Here is a 24080-nt window from a genome sequence, read left to right as displayed (position 1 = left end):
GAGCCTGAATATTGTCCAGGTCTTGCTGCATTTGGACATGGACTGCTTCAGTATCTGAGGAGTCACAAATGGTGCTGAACATTGTGCAATCATCAGCGAACATCCCCACTCTGACTTTACGATGGAGGGAAGCAGCTGAAGATGGTTGGGCCTAGGACTCTACCCTGAGGAACTCCTACAATGATGTCCTGAAACTGACATGATTCACCTTCAACCACCACAACCACACCCCCTGACAGAACCCAGACTGTACGTCAGAATGGTGGGAAAAGGCTTGCGTAGAGCATAAACTCTGGCATAGACTAACTGTGCCAAATGGCTGATTCTCTGCTGTGGATTCTAAGTAATTTTGACAAATCACTGAGAAGAAGGGGCAGAGAAGTGCCAGACTAGGCGTTCAGACAGTGGGATGGGAACATGGTGCTACATACCGCCGCTGCAATGTAGACTGGCATCAGTGGGTGACTCGCCAGGAAAAAGTCATAGAGCCTGACGGTATGGCGAAACTTGGAGAGGACATGACTGTACCAGGTGATCAGCCAGCTCAGGGCAAAGATGGTGCCGACCTCAGCCCTAAATCAGAGACACAAGACAGCTTCAGATAAGGTGATTACTCTCATTCAAAGCAAGAAATAACATGCATTTGTACAACATCCATTCACATCCTCAGGACTCCAAAGTGCTTCAAATGCAATGAATTACCTTTGAAATGTTGTCACTGTGTAGACAAATGAAGCAGCCAATTATAACACTGCAAAGTCCCACAAACAGCAAATCAAATAAGTAAGCAGTTAATTTGTTTTAGTGGATTTGGTCAAGGAATCGATGGTGACCTGGAAACCCACTATTCTTCGAACAGTGTTATGGGATGCCTTTTACACCTACTCAAACTGACAGGTCTCCGTTTAACGTCTCATCTGTATGACTGAGTGTCAACCCAGGGTATCTGCTCAAGTCTCGAAAGTTGGGATTATCCCTCAGGCCAAGGTGAATTATTCAATATTAGCACCTCTTACCAGTGTTGTCGCTCAGTTCATTTGGTGATACAACATCCTTTGGAGGGGAAAAGAAATTCCACAAGCGAATAAAATGAGAATATTGGTAACACCCTTCCTGAGTGACGTACAATCTTTTAGAAGCACCGAGAGAGAATGGGAACAAATGTTTGACTTGATTCAGATTGTGTCCCCACAGTGACTGCTATTAAAACGTAACGCGGAAAGCGACAGATGGCCTATGCAGTTGAAGAACGGGAAACTGATAAAATGCAGGAGGGACGATTTCTTATCTGAGCCAAGGGTACAATTCCAATTAGGAACATAGGAACAGGAGTAGGCTATTCAGCCCTTCGAGCCTGCTCCACCATTCAATTAGATCATGACTGATCGTTTACCTCAATGCCACTTTCCCATGCCCTTCCCAAAATCCTTCATGTCATTAGTCTCCAGAAATCTGTCAACTTCTGTCTTGAACATGCTCAGTGATTGAGCTTCCACAACCCTCTGGGGTACAGAATCTAACCATCTGCCCTTGATATTCACCCTCTGAGTGAAGAGATTCCTCCTCACCTCAGTCTTAAATGGCCAACCCCTTATTCTGAGACTATGACTCTTAGTTCTAGACTCGCCAGCCAGGGGGAACATCCTTTCTACATCCACCCTGCCACGCTCTGTAAGAACTATGTAAGTTTCGACGCGATCACCTCTCACTATTCGAAACTCTAAAGAACACAAGCCAGTTTCCTCAATCTCTCATCATAAAACAATCCCAAAATCCCCAGGATTAGTCAGGTTAACCTCATGACCTCAGAGATCATGGGTTGAAAACAAACACAGAATTTAAATAGGTTTACAATAACGAGATGCAAAAAAACTTATTGAGCTGCCCATAACGAGCTGGCGCAGTTAACACATTCTAAGTGGTGTCTTTGCAATTTTACCCCAAATGGCTATTGTCTTTGGCATCTGCCCAAGATTTGAAAATAAATAGTGTAAGTAGTGGGAACTTTAGCACAGTTGAATGCATTCCGCCCAATGTTTTTTTTATCCAAGTTGGTGTTCACACATGTCCACTGATCCAGCTGATTGCCCTCCTGAGCCCAGCAACACAGAAGCTGCTGATCAAGAAGGTGAAGATCCAAATACAGAGAAGAGGAAATGTTCTGAGCCTCTGTCCTTCCCGTCTATCTCACAGCGGCACCACATGGTATATTGACCACCCAGCCCTCGGAAAGAGTCATACAAAGGCTTCTAAACACAAATCATTACGACCCTGGTCATTGCGAACCTGATCCCAGTAGCTAAACTGTCCAAGTTATCAAGGTTGTTTTTGTATTTTACACAGATTCAGTTCATGGTACATTACCTACATTACAACAAATGTTCAAAAGTAATTAATTGCCTGTAAAGCACTTTGGAATGTCCGGAGGTTGTGAAAGTTGCTCCAGAATGCAAGTTCTTTCTTTATACACTAGATTCAACTCTTTCAACACCAGCCAGTATCTTATCTTCTATACAGCCAGCTCCAAACTCTATCTAAAAATTCGGCCCTATCTTCTCTATACAGCAAGCCTTGCTCACTCACCATCCAGTGCTCAATGACTTCCTGTTTCCCAACACATCAATTTTAAAATTCTCATCTTCATCTATAAATCCCTTGTGGCCTCTCACCCTCCCCAGCTCTTTAACCACTGCCAACCCTACAAATCCCCCCAATTCACTACTCGTGCAACTCTGCCTTCTTCAGCAACCCTCTCCTTGGCAGCTGCACATTCAGACTCCTAGGCCAGATAATGACCAGATTATCTGGTTTTATCAAGGTGATTGAGGGATAAATATTGGCCAGGACACTGGAGACAACCTCCCCTGCTCTTCAAAAGAGTGCCAGAGGATCTTTTGCATCCATATGAGGGGGCAGTCAGGCCCTCGGTTTAATATTTCATCCGCAAGACAGCACCTCCAACCCTGCAGCATTCCCTCAATATTGCACAGGAGTCTCAGTCTTGATTTTTGTGCTCAAGTGCTGAAGTGGGACTTTGAATCCACAACTTTTTGATCAGAGGTGTTGTTGCTACCAATTAAGTCACAGCTGACAGTCAAAAGGCCAGCTCTTTGGCCTCACCTTATATCTCCTTCTTTGGCTTGGCATTTTCTATATTCCCCGTTACTTCTCTGTGAAGCACCTTGGAAAAATTTCTATGTGAAAGATGCGACAAAAGCAGAACTGCAGTACTGAGTTTTCACACTGGAGGCCGACAGTGAGGCACATAAAACAGAGATCTCCATCTGCAGGCATTTAATGGGTAACTCTTTCGAGTACAAACCCGTTTCCATCTGTTTCAGATGAAGTTACATTGTTTCATAGTTTGCCATTGTGAGATTTGAACTTTTGATCTTAGGGTTATAAACCCAGTACCATAACCACTTGGCTATTTAGGCCAAGCCATTTAATGGGTAAGGCAGCAGTTCAGATTAATTAGTTTGATTATTTCTATTCAACACTTGCCCCCCGAACCTTTATCCATTGAATCAGTCAAGGGAATGAGTATCAGCGAGCTACTTAACCACAGAAGACATCACAACCAAGTGAAATCTTATTCTCACCCAACATCCAGCTGTACCATGGTCAATGGATAGCAATAAGGACGATGATAGAAAGTTAGCATGGAGGTGCAGCAAGCAATTAAGAGGGCAAATGGCACACTGGCCTTTATTGCAAGGGGATTGGAGTATAAGAATAAAGAAGTCTTGCTACAGTTCTACCGTGTTTTGGTGAGACTGCATCTGGAATCCTGTGTGCAGTTTTCGTCTTCACATTTAGAACCTCAGAACCATAGAACACTACAGCACAGAAAACAGGCCATTCGGCCCTTCTAGTCTGTGCCGAAATATTATTCCACTGGTCCCATTGACCTGCACCTAGTCCATAACCCTCCAGACCTCTCCCATCCATGTATCTATCTAATTTATTCTTAAAACTTAAGAGTGAGCCCGCATTTACCACGTCAGATGGTAGCTCGTTCCACACTCTCACCACTCTGAGTGAAGAAGTTCCCCCTAATGTTCCCCCTAAACCTTTCCCCTTTCACCCTAAAGCCATGTCCTCTCGTGTTTATCTCTCCTAATCTAAGTGGAAAGAGCCTACTCGCATTTACTCTGCACCCCTCATATTTAAGAAGGGTATATACTTGCGTTGGAGGCAGTACAGAGAAGATCCACTAAATTGGTTCCTGGGATGAGGGGGTTGTCCTATGGTGAGAGGCTGAGCAAATTGGGTCTATATTCTCTGGAGGTTAGAAAAATGAGACATGATCTCATTGAAACATACAAAATTCTGAAGGAACTTGATAGGGTAGATGCCAAGAGAGTGCTTCCACTGATCGGGGAATCTGGAGCACAGGGGCATAGTCTCAGGATAAGGGGGCCGATCATTTAGGACCGAGATGAGGAGAAATTGCTTCACTCGCAAGGTTGTGAATCTTTGGAATTCTCTACCCCAGAGGGTTGTGGATGCTCCAGCGTTGAGTATATTTAAGGCTGGAATAGACAGATCTTTGGTCTCTCAGGGAATTAAGGGACATGGGAGCGAGCAGGAAAATGGAGCTGAAGCCCAAAATTAGCCACGATTGTACTGAATGGTGCAGCAGACTCGAAGGGCCATATGGTCCATTCCTGCTCCTGTTTCTTCTGTTCTTGTAAACCCTGGCGTAGATTTTCCCTCCCTGGCCAAATATAGCATTCCTAATGCCGCACAACCACACACATAATCTAGACATCCCAGTGTCAGGAGAAACTATTTTCAGTAGTTGAGAACTGGGCGCATAGGCTAAAAATAAGAGCCAGACCTTTCGGGAGAGAAATTAGGGAACATTTTTACACAGAAAGGGTGATAGAAGTTTAGAACTCTCTTCTGCAAATGTCAATTGATACTAATTGTCCATTTTAAAACTGAAATTGATACGATTTTTATTAACCAAAGGTATTAATGTGATATGGAACAAAGGCAGGTATATGAAGTTAGATCGCAGATCAGTCACAATCTCTCTGAATGGTAGAACAGGCTTGAGGGCTAGATTGCCTCCTCCTGCTCCTGCGTTCTAGTACTGAGGGGGTTCTACACTGTTGGAGGTGCTGTCTTTCCAATGCCATGTTAAACCCAGGTCACATCTGGCCTCTCAAGGTGAACATTAAATATCCCTCAGCATTATTCAAAGAAGAAGCAGGGAAACTCTCCCTTTCCTGGAATCTTGCTGTGTGCAAATTGGCTGCTGTGTTTCCTTACGTTAACAGTTACTACACTGCAAAAGTATTTAACTGATTGGAAAGCGTTTGGGGTGTTCCAAAGTCACGAAAGTCACTATAGAAATGCAAATTCTTTCCATTTCTGGTTTCCAGTATTTTGCTGTTTAAAACCCAGAGTCAGATTGTTATCAAAATACACCCACCCTCTCAGGTAGCTCTTTCACAAACCCTGGTGACTGTTTATTGAAAGGCAGTGAGGGGGAGTTGGCAGGAGGTGTTGGAGGTGGTGGCTTATGGCAAATTATTAGCTCCTCTCCTAAGCTAGGAAGATGGGTTACTCAAAATCTTGTGCTTTTCCTTCTCTCCCCTTATCTGGATGTGTGCCAAAGGAACCACTTGCCTTCAGTCACCTCACCCAGGTAGCTATCATTTGGTGGTGGGAGTGGAGGTGGGGAGGAGTGGTTGGGCGGTTTTAGCATCCGCAATGAGCCATCGCAGGCTATTTAACTGCAGGGGCATCACAATCAACCCTTATTCAGTCTTTGCTCACAAATGCACATTTCCAGGGGGGGTTGCTCACCAGCAATAACAGTGGCCTTCTTACTGAGACAGATGACAAGACTAACTGCACTGCTCTTAATGTCTGGTCCTAGTCTCTAGGGCCCACTGTTCACTGGGAACATCAGTGGGGGAGGGAGGCCCAATCGGGAAGAGTTAAGGTTACCAAAGGTGGCAAACATAACAAAATCTCACCTCTGCATGAAGTTGTGGAGTTCTGGGTTTACCCGCTCCAGAAGTGGCATTAGGTAGTTTAAAATATGTTTAGTGCTGTCCATTGTGGGATCCATAAAATCCCTGTGGAGTACCAAAAAAAAGAGAAGGGTTACCATTTACCACACTCAACACCACAAATGACAAAATCAGAGCAAAGTACTGCAGATGCTGGAAATCTGAAACAAAAATAAAAATAGCTGGAAAAACTCAGCAGGTCTGACAGCATCTATGGAGAGCAACACAGTTAACGTTTCGAGTCCGTATGACTCTTCATCAGAACTAAGTATGCACTTGTGTCCTGCAGCATGTGCTGTACCACAATGGCATCTGTACCTATCATTGCCAACCCAGCAGGCTCCAAGTCACCATCACTTTCTTCTTTCCTCATTACCAACTTCCTCCACTTTCAGTCTAAAGCTGTTGGCAGGAATATATAGCTTCTCAGGTTCCTTCTGGTAATATACCCTTCATCCATGTGTTTTGTCATTTGCCTGTTCCACTACCTGAAGCCTTAGTCCCATCTTACCCACGCACGTGCATTTCCAGCAGGGCTGGCTGTTTTTCTCCCCCCTGGATCTCTGATCCAGGATTCTCAGAACAGCTGCCTGGTGAATATCGGACAGACTTGAGATCAAACCTGCTGGTTTGTAATCTTTACAAAGAGAGGGTGATGAGAATGTGGAACTTGCCACCAACTGGACTGGCGTGAGTCAAATAACACAGTTGCATTTAAGGAGAAGGGCATGAAGGAAAGAGAATAGAAGGACATATTAAAAGTGTTAGACAAAGTAGGTTGAGAGGAGGCTTGTGTACATCACAAACACAAGCATAGCCTGGTTGGGCTGAATGGTCTGTTTCTATGCTGTTAATTTCATGTAGTCTGACGAAAAGGCAGACAAGTTGAAGGCACAAATTAACACATGGAAGTATGATGTCATTGCTGTCATGGAGACATGGTTGAGAGAAGGGCAGGATTGGCAGCTCAATATTCCAGGATATAGGGTCTTCAGTCGAGACAGGGAAGGAGGTAAGAGGGGGTTTTGCAATTTCAATCAAGGAATCAATTGCAGCAGTAAGGAGGGGTGACATCTTAGAAGGCTTCTCAAATGAAGCCACACGGGTAGAACTTAAAAACAAAAAAGGATCAATCACATTGCTGGGAGTGTACCATAGACCCCAAACAGTCAGAGAGAAATAGAAGAGCAGATATGTAGGCAAATTTCAGAAGTGTAAAAATAATAGGGTAGTAATAGTGGGGGATTTCAACTTCCCCAACATTAACTGGGTTAGTCATAGTGTGATAGGTTTAGAGGGAGAGGAATTCTTAAAATGCATCCAGGAGTGCTTTTTAAGCCAGTACGCAGAATGCCCTACAAGAGAGGGGGCGGTCCTGGACTTAATTTTAGGGAATGAAGCCGGGCAAGTAGGAGGTATCAGTGGAGGAGCATTTTGCAGATAGTGATCATAGCTCCGTAAGATTCAAGGTTGTTATGCAAAAGGATGGGCCAGAAATCAGGGTTCTAAATTGGGGGAAAGCCGATTTTAATGAGATCAGATATGATTTGGCCAGAGTGAACTGGGAGCAGCTATTTTTAGGTAAATCTGCATCAGAGCAGTGGGACTCATTCAAGAAGGAAATAGAGAGTGTACAGGGCCAACATATTCCAGTAAAGATAAAGGATGGGACCAACAAATCCAGCGAACCCTGGATGTCGACGGATATACAGGATTGGATAAAGAGAAAAAGTGAGGCTTATGGCAGATACTGAGGGCTCAAAACAGGGGAAGCCCGGATGAAATGTATCCCAGGCTGCTGAGTAAGACAAGGGAGGAGATAGCAGGGGCGCTAGCAATAATTTTCAATACCTCTCCAACCACAGGAGAAGTGCCAGAGGACTGGAGGACAGACAATGTGGTAGCATTATTCAAGAAGGGAGGGAGGGTTAAACCAGGGAACTACAGGCCAGTCAGTCTAACCTCAGTGGTGGGGAAACTATTGGAAGCAATTCTGAGGGACAGGGTTAATATACACTTGGAAAGGCAGGGATTAATCAAGGACAGTCAGCATGGCTTTGTTAAGGAGAGGTCATGTCTGACCAATTTGATTGAATTTTTCCAAGAGGTGACCAGGTGTGTAGATGAGGGCAATGCATTTGATGTAGTCTACTTGGACTTCAGCAAGGCTTCTGATAAGGGCCTGCATGGGAGACTGATAACGAAGGTAAGAGCCCATGGGATCCAAGGCAATTTGGCAAATTGGATCCAGAATTGGCTGAGTGGCAGGAAGCAGAGGGTGATGGTCAAGGGTTGTTTTTGTGACTGTGTCCAGTGGGGTTCCATGGGGATTGGCATTAGGTCCCTTGCTGTTTGTAGTATATATAAACGATTTACACTTGAATGTAGGAGTGTTGATCAGTAAGCTCATGAATGACACGAAAATTGGTGGGGTGGTAAAGAGTGAGGAGGATCCATAGATTACAGGATGATACAGACGGGCTGGTCAGATGGGTTGATCAGTGGCAAATGGAATTTAATCTGGATAAGTGTGAGGTGATGCACTTGGGCAGGACAAACAAGGCACAGGAATACACGATGAATGGTAGGACCCTAGGAAGTACCGAAGATCAGAGGGACCTTGGTGTGCGTGTCCACCAGTCCCTTAAGGTAGCGGGACAGGTAGATAAGGTGGTTAAGAAGGCATATGGGATACTTGCCTTTATTAGCTGAGGCACAGAATATAAGAGCAGGGAGGTTATGCTGGAACTGTATAAAACGCTGGTTAGGCCAAAGCTAAAGTATTGCATGCAGTTCTGGAATCCACATTATAGGAAGGATGTGTTTGCACTCGAGAGAGTGCAGAGGAGATTTACCAGGATGTTGCCTGGGCTGGAGAGTTTTAAGTATGAGGAGAGATTGGATAGACTGGAGTTATTTTCCCTAGAGCAGAGGAGATTGAGGGAGGACATGATTGAGGTATATAATATTATGAGGAGCATAGATAGAGTAGGTAGGAACTTTTCCCCTTGCTGGAGGGATCAATAACCAAGGGGCAAAGATTTAAGCTAAGGGGTAGGAGGTTTAGAGGGGATGTGAGGAAGAATTTTTTCACCCAGAGGGTGGTGGGAATCTGGAACTCACTACCTGAAAGGGTGATAGAGGCAGAAACCCTCATAACATTTAAGAAGTATTTGAATGTGCACTTGCGATGCCATGGCATACAAGGCCATGGGCCTAGTGCTAGAAAAAGGGATCAGAATAGTTAGGTACTTGTTTGACCGGCGCAGACTTGATGGGCCAAAGGGCCTTTTTCTGTGCTGTAGACCTCTATGACTCTAGTGGCAGCACATCACTGGATCCCAAGTCAATGTAAGGGCTTCACTTCCACCAGAACACTAGGTACCAAAAAAGAACTAAACATCCCCCCTCCCCCAACCCATCCAGAATTCCTCATGTATTTTTATTACAAATACTGAGGATGTTAGAAATCAGAACAGGATCTGAAGTAAAGCTCTCAACTTCATTAACTTTGTTTCTCGCACCACAAATGCTGCCTATTTCCGGCTGTTTCTGTTTTTATATGCATTTCTATTGTTTTACCCAGTTACTCAATTGTTCTGGTTTCTGAATTTCAGAACACTCCATGATCAAGTGTCCAACTAAAATACAGCAGAGCATGCAGATTACAAATAGAGAACTCCTTTTTCAGACAATTTCCACTAGAGGTCCCATCCCTTACTTTTGTGGGATCTGCCTCTTAGAGAGCAGAGCAACACAAAGATGAATCTTGTTTTAGAAATACCTGCAAAAAACGTTGATCAAACAGCAACAGAGAAAGTAAATACCAGCAATGACAAAACATGTATTTTTATAGTAGTGAAACTTTGATAGCTCTTGGTACAGTAGAAAATAATAGCTTGCAACCATGTGCTAAAAACTAATATATAATTCATTTCTGTTCCTTCTCCCTTTTTTCAAATAACCATCGGAGTTTGCTGCCTCAAACAAATCTCTTTAAAGATTCCAGCCATTCTGTCATCTTTCCAAACAAAGCAGACATATCTGAACCAAACACACAGTATATTCATTGGGAGAACGTCAAGGCGTTGTAGACAGTGCAGTGGAGATTTACTGGAATGATTTCAGGGAGCAGGGACATCAGTTTACCTGAAGAGACTAGCAAGGCTGGAAATGTTCTCCTCCAAGCAGGGAAGGTTGAGGGGAGAATTACTAGAGGCATTCAAAATTATGAAGGGTTTGACAGAGTAAATAAGGAGAAACTGTTTTCACTTGCAGCATGATCAGTGAAAAGGTGTCGCAAGCAGATTCAATAATAATTATTAATCTGGAATAGGATATATACTTGAAAAGGTAAGATCTACAAGGCTACTGGGAAAGAGCACGGGAGTGGAAACAATTGAAAAGCTCTTTCAAAGAGCTGGCACATGTGCTGTGGACCAAATAGTTTCCTTCTGTGTTGAATAATTCTATGATCTCCACGAATGATGCTTTTCTTTTTTATACATACATATAGATAGGCCCTTATACAAAAATGCAGAAAAAATAACATTGCTGGTGTTGGAAGTGGAAAAGCCCATTTTGGTGTGGTCGGAGCACTATGCTGAGCTGATGGCTGAGGAGTATTGTCAGGTTAGTGTAGAAGGAGATTTACCCCATTGCTGATTATTCTGTACTTCTTTCCAAAATTTCCTGGATTCTGGAAAGGTTCCATCAGGCTGGAAAGTAGCAAATATAACTGAATATAACTCCTCTATTCAAGAAGAGAGGGAGGCAGAAAACCATGGGCCAGTTAGCTTTGCGTCTGTTGTGGGAAACGTGTTAGATTCAATCATCAAAAAGGTTATAGCTAGGCACTTAGCAAAGCTCAGGGTAATCGGGAAGAGTCAATATGGTTTTATGAAAGGGAAATCACACGTTTAACCAATTTATTGGAGATCTTTGAAGGAGTAACATGTGCGGTGGATAGTGGGGAGCTTGTAGACGTACTGTACTTGGATTCCCGGAAAGCATTCAATAAGGTGCTACATCAGCAGTCATTGTGGAAAATAAAAGCTCATGGAGTAGGGGGTAACATATTAGCATGGATAGAGGATTGGCTGGCTGGCAGAAAACAGAGAGTATGCATAAATGGGTCTTTGTCTGGCTGGCAGGATGTGACAAGTAGTCTGTACTGGGGCCTCAACTTTTTACAATTTACATCAATGACTTAGATGAGGGGAGCGAAGGTACGGTAGCTAAATTTGCAGATGACACAAAGATTGGTAGGATAATATGTTATGAAGAAGATAAAAGGAATTTGCAGACAGATAGAGATAAGTTGCCCATCTACAAGATGCACTGCAGGAATTCACCAAGGCTCTTTTGTCAGCACCTTCCAAACCCACAACCACTACCATCTAGAAGGACAAGGGCAGCAGATAGATGGGAACACCACCACTGGAAGTTCGCCTCCAGGTCACTCACCATCCTGACTTGGAAATATATCGCCGTTCCTTCACTTCGCTGAGTCAAAATCCTGGAACTCCCTCCCCTAAGAGCACTGTGGGTGTACCTACACCACATGGACTGCAGCGGTTCAAGAAGGCAGCTCACCACCACCTTCTCAAGGACAATTAGGGATGGGCAATAACTGCTGGCCCAGCCAGTGAAGCCCACATCCAGTGAATGAATTTTTTTTTTTAATTTTTTAATTTTTTAAAGTTGAGTGAGTGGGCAGAAATATGGCAGATGGAGTATAATGTGGAAAAATGTGAAGTTGTTCACTTTGGCAGGAAGAACAGAAAAGCAAAGAATTGCTTAAATGGAGAACACTGCAGAATTCCAAGGTGCAGAGGGATCTAGGTGTTCTCATGCATGAGTCACAAAAAGTTAGTATGCAGGTACAGCAAGTAATTAAGGTGGCTAATAGAATGCTAACCTTTATGATGAGAGGGATTGAATATAAAAGTAAGAATGTTATGCTTCAGTTATGCAGGGCACTGGTGAGACAGGATCTCGAATACTATGTGCAGTTTTTGTCTCCTTATTTAATGAAGGATGTAAATGCATTGGAGACGGTTCAGAGGTTTACTAGATTGATACCTGGAACGTGCAGTTTGTCTTCTGAGGAAAGGCTGACCAGGTTGGGCTTGCTCCCCCTGGAGGTTACAAGAGTGAGGGGTGACTTGATTGAAGTATACAAGATCCTGAATGGTCTTGACAAGGTGAACGTGGAAAGGATGTTTCCTCTTGTGGGTTAGTCCAGAACTAAGAGGCACTGTTTTAAAATTAGGGTCAGCCTTTTAGGACAGAGATGAAGAGGAATTTTTTCTCTCAGAGGGTTAGACCATAAAACATAGGAGCAGAATGGCTTGGATGCACCAACACTCAGGATGCTCAAAGCAAGAGTTCGACCTGGACTGCAACCATTCGGAAAGTAGATTCACTACCATCTTCTCTAGGCTGTGTAGGGATGGAGAATAAATGCCAGCCTTGATAACCATAAGACCTAGGAGCAGAAATTAGGCCATTCAGCCCATCGAGTCTGCTCTGCCATTCAATCATGGCTGATAAGTTTCTCAACCCCATTCTCCTGCCTTCTCCCCGTAACCTTTGATCCCCTTACCAATCAAGAACCTATCTCGGTCTTAAATACACTCAATGACCTGGCCTCCACAGCCTTCTGTGGCAATGAATTCCATAGATTCATCATTCTCTGGCTAAAGAAGTTTCTCCTCATCTCTGTTCTAAAAGGTCTTCCCTTTACTCTGAGGCTGTGCCCTCGGGTCCTAGTCTCTCCTAATAATGGAAACATCTTCCCCACGTCCGCTCTATCCAGGCCTTTCAGTATTCTGTAAGTTTCAATCAGATCCCCCCCTCATCCCTCTAAACTCCATCGAGTATAGACCCAGAGTCCTCAAAGGTTCCTCAAATATTAAGCATTTCATTCCTGGGATCATTCTCATGAACCTCCTCTGGACCCTCTCCAGGGCCAGCACATCCTTCCTCAGATACGGGGCCCAAAATTGCTCACAGTATTCTAAATGTGGTATCAGGGATAGATGAGAATATACAAACAGCACTGTGGGTGTACCCACACATGGACTGCAGCGGTTCAAGAAGGCAGCTCACCACCACCTCATCAAGAGCAATTAGGGATGGGCAATAAACAGTGGCCGCACCAGTGATGCTCACATGAATGAATTAAAAATACTAGGACTGGCAATCAAGATCCTATTTTAAATGCTGGAGGCAAAGGAATGGTTATCCTTTACAGCATTGTGTTATATTAGCTATTTCCCTGAATCTGGATCTTCCCACCTCAAGTCAAATGGGAAAATCCAGATAGTCTGAGCAAGGAGATAAATTGTTCTTGGTGCGTATGCACAAAGATATGGTCAGAAGTCATGTAGGTAGCCTCATGTGACCTGGCTTACTCCACATTTCTCTTAAAGTCTGCACCTCTCCCAGGATCATTCTCAGCATGTCACCATCTAAGTCATGTGGAGTTAATGGCACTTGACTGGTGTTGATGGAGTGTGAGGAACCCATTTTTGAAAAATTTGAAGGACATTGAATGTCGGACATTTTCCCTCCTGAATTATTTTTAAAAGTTTGCAAGGTTAATTCAGGGCCGTGAATATGGACCATGGGTCCAAAAAGCCATGGGTCAATGGATAGATGGATGTGCAGCAGGGAACACCTGGAGAGGGAAGAGGTACTTTGTATATCTAAGTTAACAACTGCTGTTGCCAGGCTAAAGGCTCTTGCTGATTAGAAGTGTTCTCTGAACATTTTATTCTTTGAAACTCTCAGTCAGAGAGTGTGTATGTGCCTTAGAAGCAGGCTGGAAGAAGACGACTCTCTCTCTGCCCCACCTTTGCATTTCATGCAGATTGGAGTGAGTTACACTTTCAACAGAAACATTTCATCAGAATAACTCTACCGTTTTTTTTTGAAAGTCTGTAAAGTTGTGATAAGAAAGAGTAATCAAGGGCAGTTTCATCAAAAGTACATCTGAAAGAACTTCCAGATATATTGTGACCAGAATTCTATTGGATCAACAGCATCGAGGCCTTTCCAAAATGTTATCCTTTTAAAAGAGAAGTTCCCATACTCCAGCCTCTGCAGGGGACTGTACTTGTTTTATCCTGTTTTGTGTTTGCGTGAGAGTTCAATTATCTTTTCTTTAAAAAGGGGGGAAAATTGTTACACTACTAAACTAAAACTTGTATGTTGGCCAGTTTTATAACTTTTAAAACAGTATTTTAATAAATCAATTTTTTTGTGTTTATTGAAAGAAGCTTGGTTAGGGTCTTTTTATGACGGGAATAACAGTGTTAAAGGTAACAATTGGCTAGGTTTGTGGGAGGGTGAGACATTTAAACCAATGTTATGATCTGTGGAGAAGTGGGGCTAGAATTGACTGCGCACTCTCCCATCACGGTCCATAACAGGGGCTCGGTGTGGAATGCTAGTCCCAATTCGCGGCTGTTCACCTGAGATGATGGGAAGATAGTATCTCCATGAGTGCAATGGCCATCCTTTCACCGACAACCAGGAGGAAGGTCACGACAATGTCATGATAGCCCTGATAATAGTGAAGCTGTAGGTTCCTTTGCAAGACGTAAAGAATGACATTGATCAGTTGCTCTTGTAGGACTCCTCGTTCCTCTGATCGCATGCCTGTCAATAGAAACATTTGAAAATAAACTAAGAATGAGAAACCAACATAGACATTTAGTTTCAACCCAGCTTTCAACAGGACAGTTTCTGCCTACATCGCAAAAAGTACAATCAAATTAGGTCCATAAATTTTGTCAACTCAGTAACACATCCCCAGAATTTGAGGAATAATATTGTAAACTTTTCATGGTTATCAGGGAATAACACGAACCAAACAAGTCCCTGTCCTTCCCACAGTACTGAAGTCCCACAGACTTAATACTCTCTCTTTCATTCTCAATGTACTGAATTCCAACAGGCTAAATACCCTCCCTGTCCTTCCCCTTGTACTGAATTGCAGTAGAACACCGTTCTTATCTTCCTCATTATACTGAGCTGCAACAAGCTGAACTTTCCCATTTTAGTATTCCATTAGATTGAACCTCCATACCAGTCACTCCCATGTGTATCTCAATTCAAGAAAACATTGGGAGTACAGCACTGTGTTTCTACACTCTTGGTTTCTTCTCCCAGGCTATGCATCAACCATTCATGTATAGATCCAGTAGAATGGTGATTTTGTTACCAGATAACTGGACTAATAATCTAGGGAATATGAATTCAAATCCTACCATGACAAATCATACCTTGCAGCCTGAATTCAAATTCACAAAGGGTTATCGTAGGATACGCAGGTTAAAAAAACTGAAAATAAAAGAGTCAGTACAAGTGACCATGAAGAGGTCAGATTGTTAAAAACAAAACTTGCACTCACCTGCAGTCTTTACCCATTCTGGCCTGTATGAGATTCCAGTCTAACAGCTGGCTGACTCTTTACATGCCCAAACTGCCATAGTGGCACTTGAACATATTCTTTAGAATTTTCACGTACTTACCATGAGGAAACCTGCGCAGCGACCGTTGTACATCCATGAGCACCTGGTTGTAGTCTTTGTGGCCTTCCCTTATATCCTTGCCTTAAAAGACAAGTATACGTCAGATTTTAACACAATTTTTTTTTTCAGTATAAAACTGGGATTTTCTTCCCAAGGCATTCAACCAACCACAACCTGATCCCAGCCGTGCAAACAATGCCACATTACAGGCACAGGAGAGTGCGCACAAGCTGAGCCTGGACTCTCTGGCTGTCCCCAAGCTTCACTCAGGGGAGGAAGACAATGGTCTCCGCCAGACAACATGGTCCAGGACCAGCACTCACAGTGTAAAGAACTGCCCTACCCACATGTGGCAACACTTTCACACTGAAGCCAAAACTCTAAGACCTTTCACTACTTATTCCATGGCCCATGTAGTCTCAGCGTGCCAGTATGCAGTGTCTCTAGCTCATTAAAAGCTTTCCACAACCAGACAATAATGCTGACCTCTGTGCCATCGGTTATTTTGGCACTTAAGGGTGCAAATTGGTTAAGTGAGAAGGTTAGCAATGCCCAGACTGCATGCAGATATAGCAAGGACATTAAAGTTGTGGAAAATGGGCAGCATAGATTCTCCAGGATAAGTGTGCAGATGAGAAGCTATATGCATGGGGCAAGCTCTGAGGCACTGAAACCATCTCCATTGGAGCAAAGAAGACAAAGTGGAGATTTAATAGAGATTTTTAAAACTATGACGGGATTTGATAAAGTGATTGGGGAAAGACTATATTCTATGGTTCAGGAGTCAGTGATAAGAGGTTATCATTTGTGAAAGGGAAATCAAGTTTAACCAATTTTTTGGAGTTCTTTGAAGGAGTAACTTGCGCCATGGATAAAGTGTAGACACACTGTACTTGGATTTCCAGAAGGTATTTGGTAAGGTGCCACATCAAAGGCTATTGCAGAAAATAAAAGCTCATGGAGTAGTGGGTAACATATTAACATGGAAAGAAGATTGGCTGGCTAGCAGAAAACAGAGAATCTGCATAAATGAGTTGTTTTCTAATTGGCAGGATGCAACAAGTGGAGTCCCGCAAGGGTCTGTGCTGGGGCCTCAACTTTTTACAATTTATATCAATGACTTAGATAAGGGAAGCAAAGGCATGGTAGCTAAATTTTCAGACAACACAGAAATAGCTAGGAAAGTTTGTTGCGACGAGGACATAAGGAGGCTGCAGACAGATATAGATAGGCTGAGTGAGTGGGGAAAAAATATGGCACAATGTGGGAAAATGTGAAGTTGTTCATTTTGGCAGGAAGAATAAAAAAGCAAAGAATTACTTAAATGGAGACTGAAAGCACAATCCTGAGGGGCAGAGGGATCTTGGTGCTCCAGTCCATGAGTCATAAAAGGTTAGTATGCAGGTCCAACAAGTAATTGCTAATGGAATGCTATCCTTTATTATGAGAAGAATTGAACATAAAAGTAAGGATGTTATATTTCAGTTATACAGGGCACTGGTGAGACCACATCTCAAATACTGTGTGCAGTTTTGGTTTCCTTATTTAACAAAGGATGTAAACGTGTTGGAGGCGGTTCAGAGGAGGTTTACTAGATTGATACCTGGAATGGGTGGGTTGTCTTATGAGGAAAGGTTGAACAGGCTGGACTTGTTTCCACTGGAGTTTAGAAGAGTGAGGGGTGACTTTATTGAAGTTTACAAGATCCTGAACGGCCTTGACAAGGTGGACATGGGAAGGATGTTTCCTCTTGCGGGTGAGTCCAGAACTAGGGGGCACTGTTTTAAAATTAGGGGGCGCCCTTTTAGGACAGAGATGGGAAGAAATATTTTTCTCTCAGAGGGTTGTGCGACTTTGGAACTCTGCTTCAGAAGGCGGTGCAGGCAGGGTCACTGAATATCTTTAAGGCAGAGGCAACATAGATTCTTGTTAGGCAAGGGAATCAAAATGTATCGGGGTGTTGGGAATGTGGAATTAGAAATACTAACTGATCAGCTATGATCTTATAAAATGGCGGAGTAGGCTTGAGGGGCCGAATGGCCTACTTCTGCTTCTATTTTGTAAGTTCACATTTTAAAATTGTTGCTGTGAATGAGGAGAAGGGAAAGTCTTGTATTCCCTCAAGTATAGAAAGAGGTCATCTAATTGAAGTGTTTAAGATTATTTTAAAAATTGGTAGGGTAGAGAGAGAGAGAGAGAGAAACTATTTCCTCTGGTGGGGAGAGTCCAGAATAAGGGGGCATAGCCCTAAAATGACAGCCAGGGATTTCAGGGATGTTGTCAGTAAGCACTTTGTTTCACACAAAGGGTAGTGTAAACCTGGAACCCTCTCCCCCAAGGAGCTGTTGAGGCTGGGGATCAACTAAAGATTTCAAAACTGAATGTGACAGGTATTACTTGGGTTACAGAACTAAGACAGATAATCAGAGATACAGATCAGCCATGATTTAACTGAATGGTGGAACAGGCTTGAGGGGCTGAATGGCCACCTCCTTCCCATCATGGACGTCACTCATCTTGGACAAAAAATATTCACCAAAAAAGAATACAAATAATTGCACATTAGCGGGAGAAGTAAATGGATAGAAGCAAAAGGATTAACTTGCTACAGAGGAAGCTTGTCTGTAAAAGAATATAGTTGAAAGGAATTTTCCTCACTCCTGCCTTACCTGGTTTTGGAGGTAGGTTGTAAACATTTACATTCAGCAGCTTTGGCCAGACCTTCCTGCGGATCTCATCAGTCAGAAGCCCACCCTCGCTAATGGCAGACCGCCGTAGAGTCTCCACATCCACCGGGTCAACATTCAAGGCCTGATGAATAGCCACCAGCTTCTTCTTTTTCTTTGATTCTGGTTCTGTTGAGCGAAGAATGTGGTCAATATTCAGTGCAGAATCTGTCACCAGAATTTCAGTAAAGCCGCAGCTTTCTGTGTATAAAATGGAAATAGGGCAGGAAAGTGGAGTTGAGGTGGATGATCGGCCATGATCTAATTGAATGGCAAAGAAGGCTTGACAGGCCGAATAGCCTGCTCCTGCTCCTATGTTCCTAAATCCTCACTCTTTTAAATTGAGGAAATGAAAGTGTTGATTATTCCAAACTTCAGCTCTATCTGGAAAGAGTAATTATAGCTCTTTAATCAGTTGGCAGCACTGTCAGCTCAGAGTCAGGAGGTTGAGAATTCAATTCCACTCCTTGGACCAGAGTACATAATCCAGGATGACAGTCCAGTGCAACGCTGAGGGAGTGCCAGCCTGTGAGAGATGGCATCTTTCGGATAAAAATGTAAACAGAGGCCCTATCTCTCTTCTCAAATGAACGTAAAAGATCCCATGACGCTTTTAGAAAAAGCTTGGGGAGTTTCCTGGGCAATATTTATCCCTCAGCCAACATCAATAATACAGATTCTCCAGTCATTAACACAAGACCAAAAGACGTGGGACAGAAATAGGTCATTCGGCCCATCGAGTCTGCTCCGTCATTCAATGAGATCATGGCTGTTCTAATAACCCTCAACTCCACTTTCCTGCCTTTTCCCCATAACCCTTGACTCCCTTACTGATTAAAAATCTGTCTATCTCAGCCTTGAATATACTTAACGACCCAGCCTCTACAGCTCTCTGCTGTAAAGAATTCCACAGATTCACTGCCCTCAGAAGAAATTCCTCCTCATCTCTATTTTAAATGGGCATCCCCTTACTCTGAGATTATGCCCTCTGGTCCTAGATTCTCCCACAAAGGGAAGCAACCTCTCAGCTTTTAACCTTTCAAGCCCCCTAAGAATCTTATATCTTTCAATAAGGTCACCTCTCATTCTTCTAAAATCCAATGAGTACAGGCCTAACCTACTCAACCTCTCCTCATAAGAAAATCCCTCCATACCCGGGATCAACCCAGTGAACCTTCTCTGGACTGCCTCCAATGCCAGTATATCTTTCCTTAGATAAGGGGACCAAAATTGTTCTAGGTGTGGTCTAACTAGTGTCTCATATAGTTTTAGTAAGATTTCCCAATATTTATATTCCATTCCTTTTGAAGTAAAGACCAACATCCCATTTGCCTTACAGTATCTTTACTGTACTTTACAGTACAGAGTTAATGTTTCAAGTCCATATAACCCACCTTAAACAGTATAAATTTCATCACATTTTTACTTCTCTTTAGCTCTGAAGAGTCATACGGACTCAAAACATTAACTCTGTTTTCTCTCCACAGATGCTGTAAGACCTGCTGAGTTTTTCCAGCATTTTCTGTTTTTGTTTCAGATTTCCAGCATCTGCAGTATTTTGCTTTTATCCCATTTGCCCTCCCTATTACCTGTTGAACTTGTGTGTTAGCTTTTTGGGATGCATGCACGAGGACTCCCAAATCCCTCTGTGCTGCAGCCTTTTGCAGTCTTTCTCCATTTAAATGATATTCAGCTCTTCTATTCTTCCTGCCAAAGTGCATAACCTCATTTTCACACATTATATTCCATCTGCCACTTTTTTGCCCACTCACTTGTCTATATTCCTCTGTAGACCCCTGGTGTCATGCCTTCCCACCTATTTTTGTATCATCCACAAACTTGGCGATAGTACTTCACTTCCCTCATCTAAGTCATTAATATATATTGTAAATAATTGAGGACCCAGACCTCAGTGTGAGAGAATTGGCTTCCCTACATTTCAACAATTACTACAGTTGAAATGAAAGTACTTTGGTGGTTCTGAAGCATTTTAGGAAGTCCCGAGGTTGTGAAAGGCGGCCTATAAATACAAGGTCGCTTTTTTTTTAGAACTGGTGTCCATGTACACGAATCACAAAAAGTGAGCGTGCAGATGCAGCAAGTAATTAAAAAGCCAATTGGAAGCTTGGCCTTTATTGTAAGGGGGAATGGAGCACAAGTACAGTGTCTCAAAACCAGTAACATTGGGAACGAGTTCACACCAGATTTTAGATCTTGCTGGTTTTCGAGTCGGGGCGGTTCAGGCTGGGCCGGTCAAGGGATGCTCAGACCACTTGGCACATGGGAAAAGACAGGCACGCGAAGCTGACAGCTCGTCAGCACACCACAGCATCAATGCAGCACCTAGCCCAACAAGCCAGGAAATAACTTTACTCATCTAACAATAATAAAAATTCATGCACGGCAGCTTAAAGCAATGTCTGGTTGTTGGACATCACCGGTTTTTGGATAGTCGGATCTGAGACACTATCTATACAAAAGTAGGGAAGTCTTGCTACAACTGTACAGGGTATTGGTCAGACCACACCTAGAGTACTGTTTACAGTTTTGGCCACCTTACTTAAAAGAGGGATATCCTTCCATTGGACATAGGAACCAGCTTAGTGAACCTTCACTGAACCGGGGTGAAGGGGTTTATCTTAAGAGGAAACATTAAGCAAGTTGGACCTATATTCTTTTGGAGTTTAGAAGAATAAACTGGGATGGCTTGACAGGGTAGATGCTAAGAGGATGTTTCCCCTTCTGGAGGAATCTATACAAAGATGAGGAGGAATTTCTTGTCTCAGAGGGTGTCAGAATGGGGGTGTTTTTTAAAAATATTTTGGGGAATATTGGGTTATTCTGTAGAGAAGACTGGGTGCCTGTGTGTGTGTGCGCGCGCAAGAGTTTGATAGGAGTCAGGTTGCCTGGGGGTTTGGAAACATGAAAAGGATAGAGGTGTTAAGTTTAAGATACAAGCAAATAGGTTAGATCTAACATTTGCATGTTTAGATAAATTGAGAGTTTGTTTGAATATCAGAGGATAGTCAACGGTGTCAAGAAACATGTTTCCATCTTGCAGGAGTTCATAGCTAAACAAGCAGTGGGGCTATGATATTTTATTGACCCAAAAGCAAAGACAAGGTGGAAACATGAAATATCTAATGTTTGGAAGTGTGTGAGAACAATGGGATGAAGATGAAAGAGAAAAAAGGTATTTTAGAGTTTCTGTGGATAGCTGCTTTTAGCTGTTGAGCTGTTAACCTGGAGATAGCTGGAGCTGTTTCAGCTGTTAAGATAGCTCTGGGCTGGAAGAGGAATGCAGTTTGAATCACCTATCCAGCCAAGCAAGAAAAGCCTTGGGCTGCAGCAAGCCCAGGTTTATTCTGAAGTGAATTCCAACACAAAGTGGAAGGGGGTAAACGTCATATGGTGCACCTTTACTGAAGTTAAGGCAGCTTGCTTTGTGTAATATTACAAGATCTCATATTTAAATATCTATAAGGGAGTGATCCCTGGAAAGTGGTCACTTGCGGGTTTGATCAAGTAGAGTGTTTTTGGGGGAATGCTTTGTAAGACTAACTGCAATTGTGTAACTGTAATCTTGTGTGCTTAAGTTTTCTTTTATTTTTAATTTTTAAGATCTTCAGAAACTATATTTCCTATTTTCTATGTTTCTACGTTACTGGACCTCTTACTGCTATGATCGGTATGTATCCTTCTCATTTTCAGAATACAAACGAGGCTCCCTCTGGGATTTGGTTTGCGCAGCAATTAACACCGACTGTGGTCACAACAGTGGGTCATTAATCTTTGCAATGGTCTACCTCAGACAGCAGTGGAGGCTGGATCATTGAATATTGTGATCTTGAACAAACACAAATAAACTTCACTAAACAAGTTCAGAAAGATAAAACAATTTACAAGCTCTCTTATACTCTAAAATTCAGAGTTAATATGAGGTACATCTAAATTACAAGCCAACTGTGGCCAAACACACCTCATTGCACAATAAATGACAGATGTGGCCGAGACGAGTCCTTAGATCTCTCAACAACCCACCCAGACATCGTAACACACTGAGTCAACCAATCTCACTGAAACTCTATTGCGAGAGATTCCAGTCTTCGCCTTCGGAGATTGTGCCGCGGAATTCTCTCCAGAAGTTGTACAAACTCGGAGGGCTTCAACAAAGGCCCAACTTGCAGGGTTTCAAACTCGTCTCCTGAGATTCCGTTCCCCTGGATTTCCGAACGTACACTCGGACATCAACTCACAAGCACAATTTCAGCTCTTTGCCCTACCGCAAAGAACACCCAAACTCCAAAGGGGTACCTTCCAGATTACAAATTGTGTTAAGCAGTTCTTGGAGGTTGTTTTTAAAAAGAAGTTTTGTTTTATAATAGATCAATCATTCAGGGTTTATTGAAAGAAGCCTGGTTAAAATCTCTTATTCTGGGTCTAACAGTAGCGAAGGTTAATCACAGAATTTTAACAGCACAGAAGGAAGCCATTCGGCCCATCGTGTCTGCACCGGCTCTCCAAACGAGCATCATAACTTTGTGTCATTCCTCTTGCCTTTTCCCAATATCCCTGCACATTGTTTCTATTCAAATAGTCATCTAATGCCCTCTTGAATGCCCCGATTGAGCCTGCCTCCACCACACTTCCAGGCAGTGAATTCCAGACCCAAACCACTCGCTGTGTGAAAAAGCTTATTCTCAGGTCACATTTGCTTCATTTTAAATCTGTGCCCTCTCGTTCTTGATCCTTTTACGAGCGGAAACAGCTTCTCCCCATCTACTCTGTTCAGCCCCCCTCAAGATTTTGAACATCTTTAGCAAATCTCCTCTTAGCCTTCTCTCCAGAAAACAGTCCCAACCCCTCCAACCTATCTTCTTAACTGAAGCTTCTCATCCCTGGAACCATTCCTGTAAACCTCTTCAGCACTGTCTCCAAAGCGTTCACATCCTGCCTATAGTGTGGTGCCAAGAGCTGAACACAATACTTAAGCTGAGGTCTAATGAGTGTCTCATATAAATTCAGCATAACCTCCCTGCTCTTTTACTCTGTGCTCCTATTAATAAAACCCGGGATACTATATGCTTTATTAACTGCTGTCTCCATCTGTCCTGTCACCTTCAATGACCTATGCACAAATACGCCCAGGTCTTCCTGCTCCTGCAGGCCCTCCAAAATTTCGCCCCTTATTTTATAATGACTGTCCATGTTCTTCCTACCAAAATGCATCACCTCACACCTCTCCATACTGAACTTCATCTGCCGCCTATCTGACCAGCCCACCAACTTGTCTATGTCCATTTGAAGTTCTACACTATCCTCCTCACAGTTTACAACATTCCCAAGCTTCCTATCAACCGCAAACTTTGAAACTGTCCCCTGCACACCAAGATCTAGATTAATATATGTCAGGAAAAACAAGGGTCCTAATACCGACCCCTGGGGAACTCCACTACAAACCTTCCTCCAGCCTGAAAAATAATCATTGACCATTACCCTCTGCTTCCTATTTTTCAGCCAATTTTGCATCCACATTGTTACTGTTCCTTTTATTCCATGAATAACTTTTCTCACAAGTCCGTTGTATGCCACTGTATGAAATACCTTTTGAAAGTCCAAGTACACCATATCAACAGCATTACCCTCATTGACCTTTTCTGTCACCTCTTCAAAAAACTCCAGCAAGTTAGTTAAACATGATTTCCCTTTTAGAAATCCATGCTGGCTCTTCCTTATCAACCCATATTTTTCCATGTGACGACTAGTTCTATCCCAAACAATTG

General features: G+C 43.0%; 1 protein-coding gene across 4 annotated transcripts in view; it reads right to left on the bottom strand.

Annotated features, from left to right (window-relative positions):
• The window catches only part of zgc:63863 (uncharacterized protein LOC393372 homolog), a 236247-nt gene that overhangs the window by 32165 nt on the left and 180002 nt on the right, over positions 1-24080 (bottom strand). For all 4 annotated transcript variants that reach the window (XR_005942639.1, XR_005942640.1, XR_005942641.1 and 1 more), the window contains exons 2-6: positions 18241-18426; positions 15572-15652; positions 14510-14696; positions 5994-6095; positions 432-573 (exon numbers count right to left, since the gene is read on the bottom strand). Coding sequence is in view for 1 of the 4 variants with exons in the window: in XM_041184556.1 (XP_041040490.1) it covers positions 432-573; positions 5994-6095; positions 14510-14696; positions 15572-15652; positions 18241-18426 (698 nt within the window). In the remaining 3 variants the exon portion in view is untranslated. The remainder of the gene's footprint in view (positions 1-431; positions 574-5993; positions 6096-14509; positions 14697-15571; positions 15653-18240; positions 18427-24080) is intronic.

This window comes from Carcharodon carcharias, chromosome 3, assembly GCF_017639515.1.
Source record: "Carcharodon carcharias isolate sCarCar2 chromosome 3, sCarCar2.pri, whole genome shotgun sequence".
Lineage (NCBI taxonomy): Eukaryota > Metazoa > Chordata > Chondrichthyes > Lamniformes > Lamnidae > Carcharodon > Carcharodon carcharias.
The sequence above is the reverse complement of the archived record's forward strand: the minus strand, read 5'-3'. Positions and strand labels throughout refer to the sequence as shown.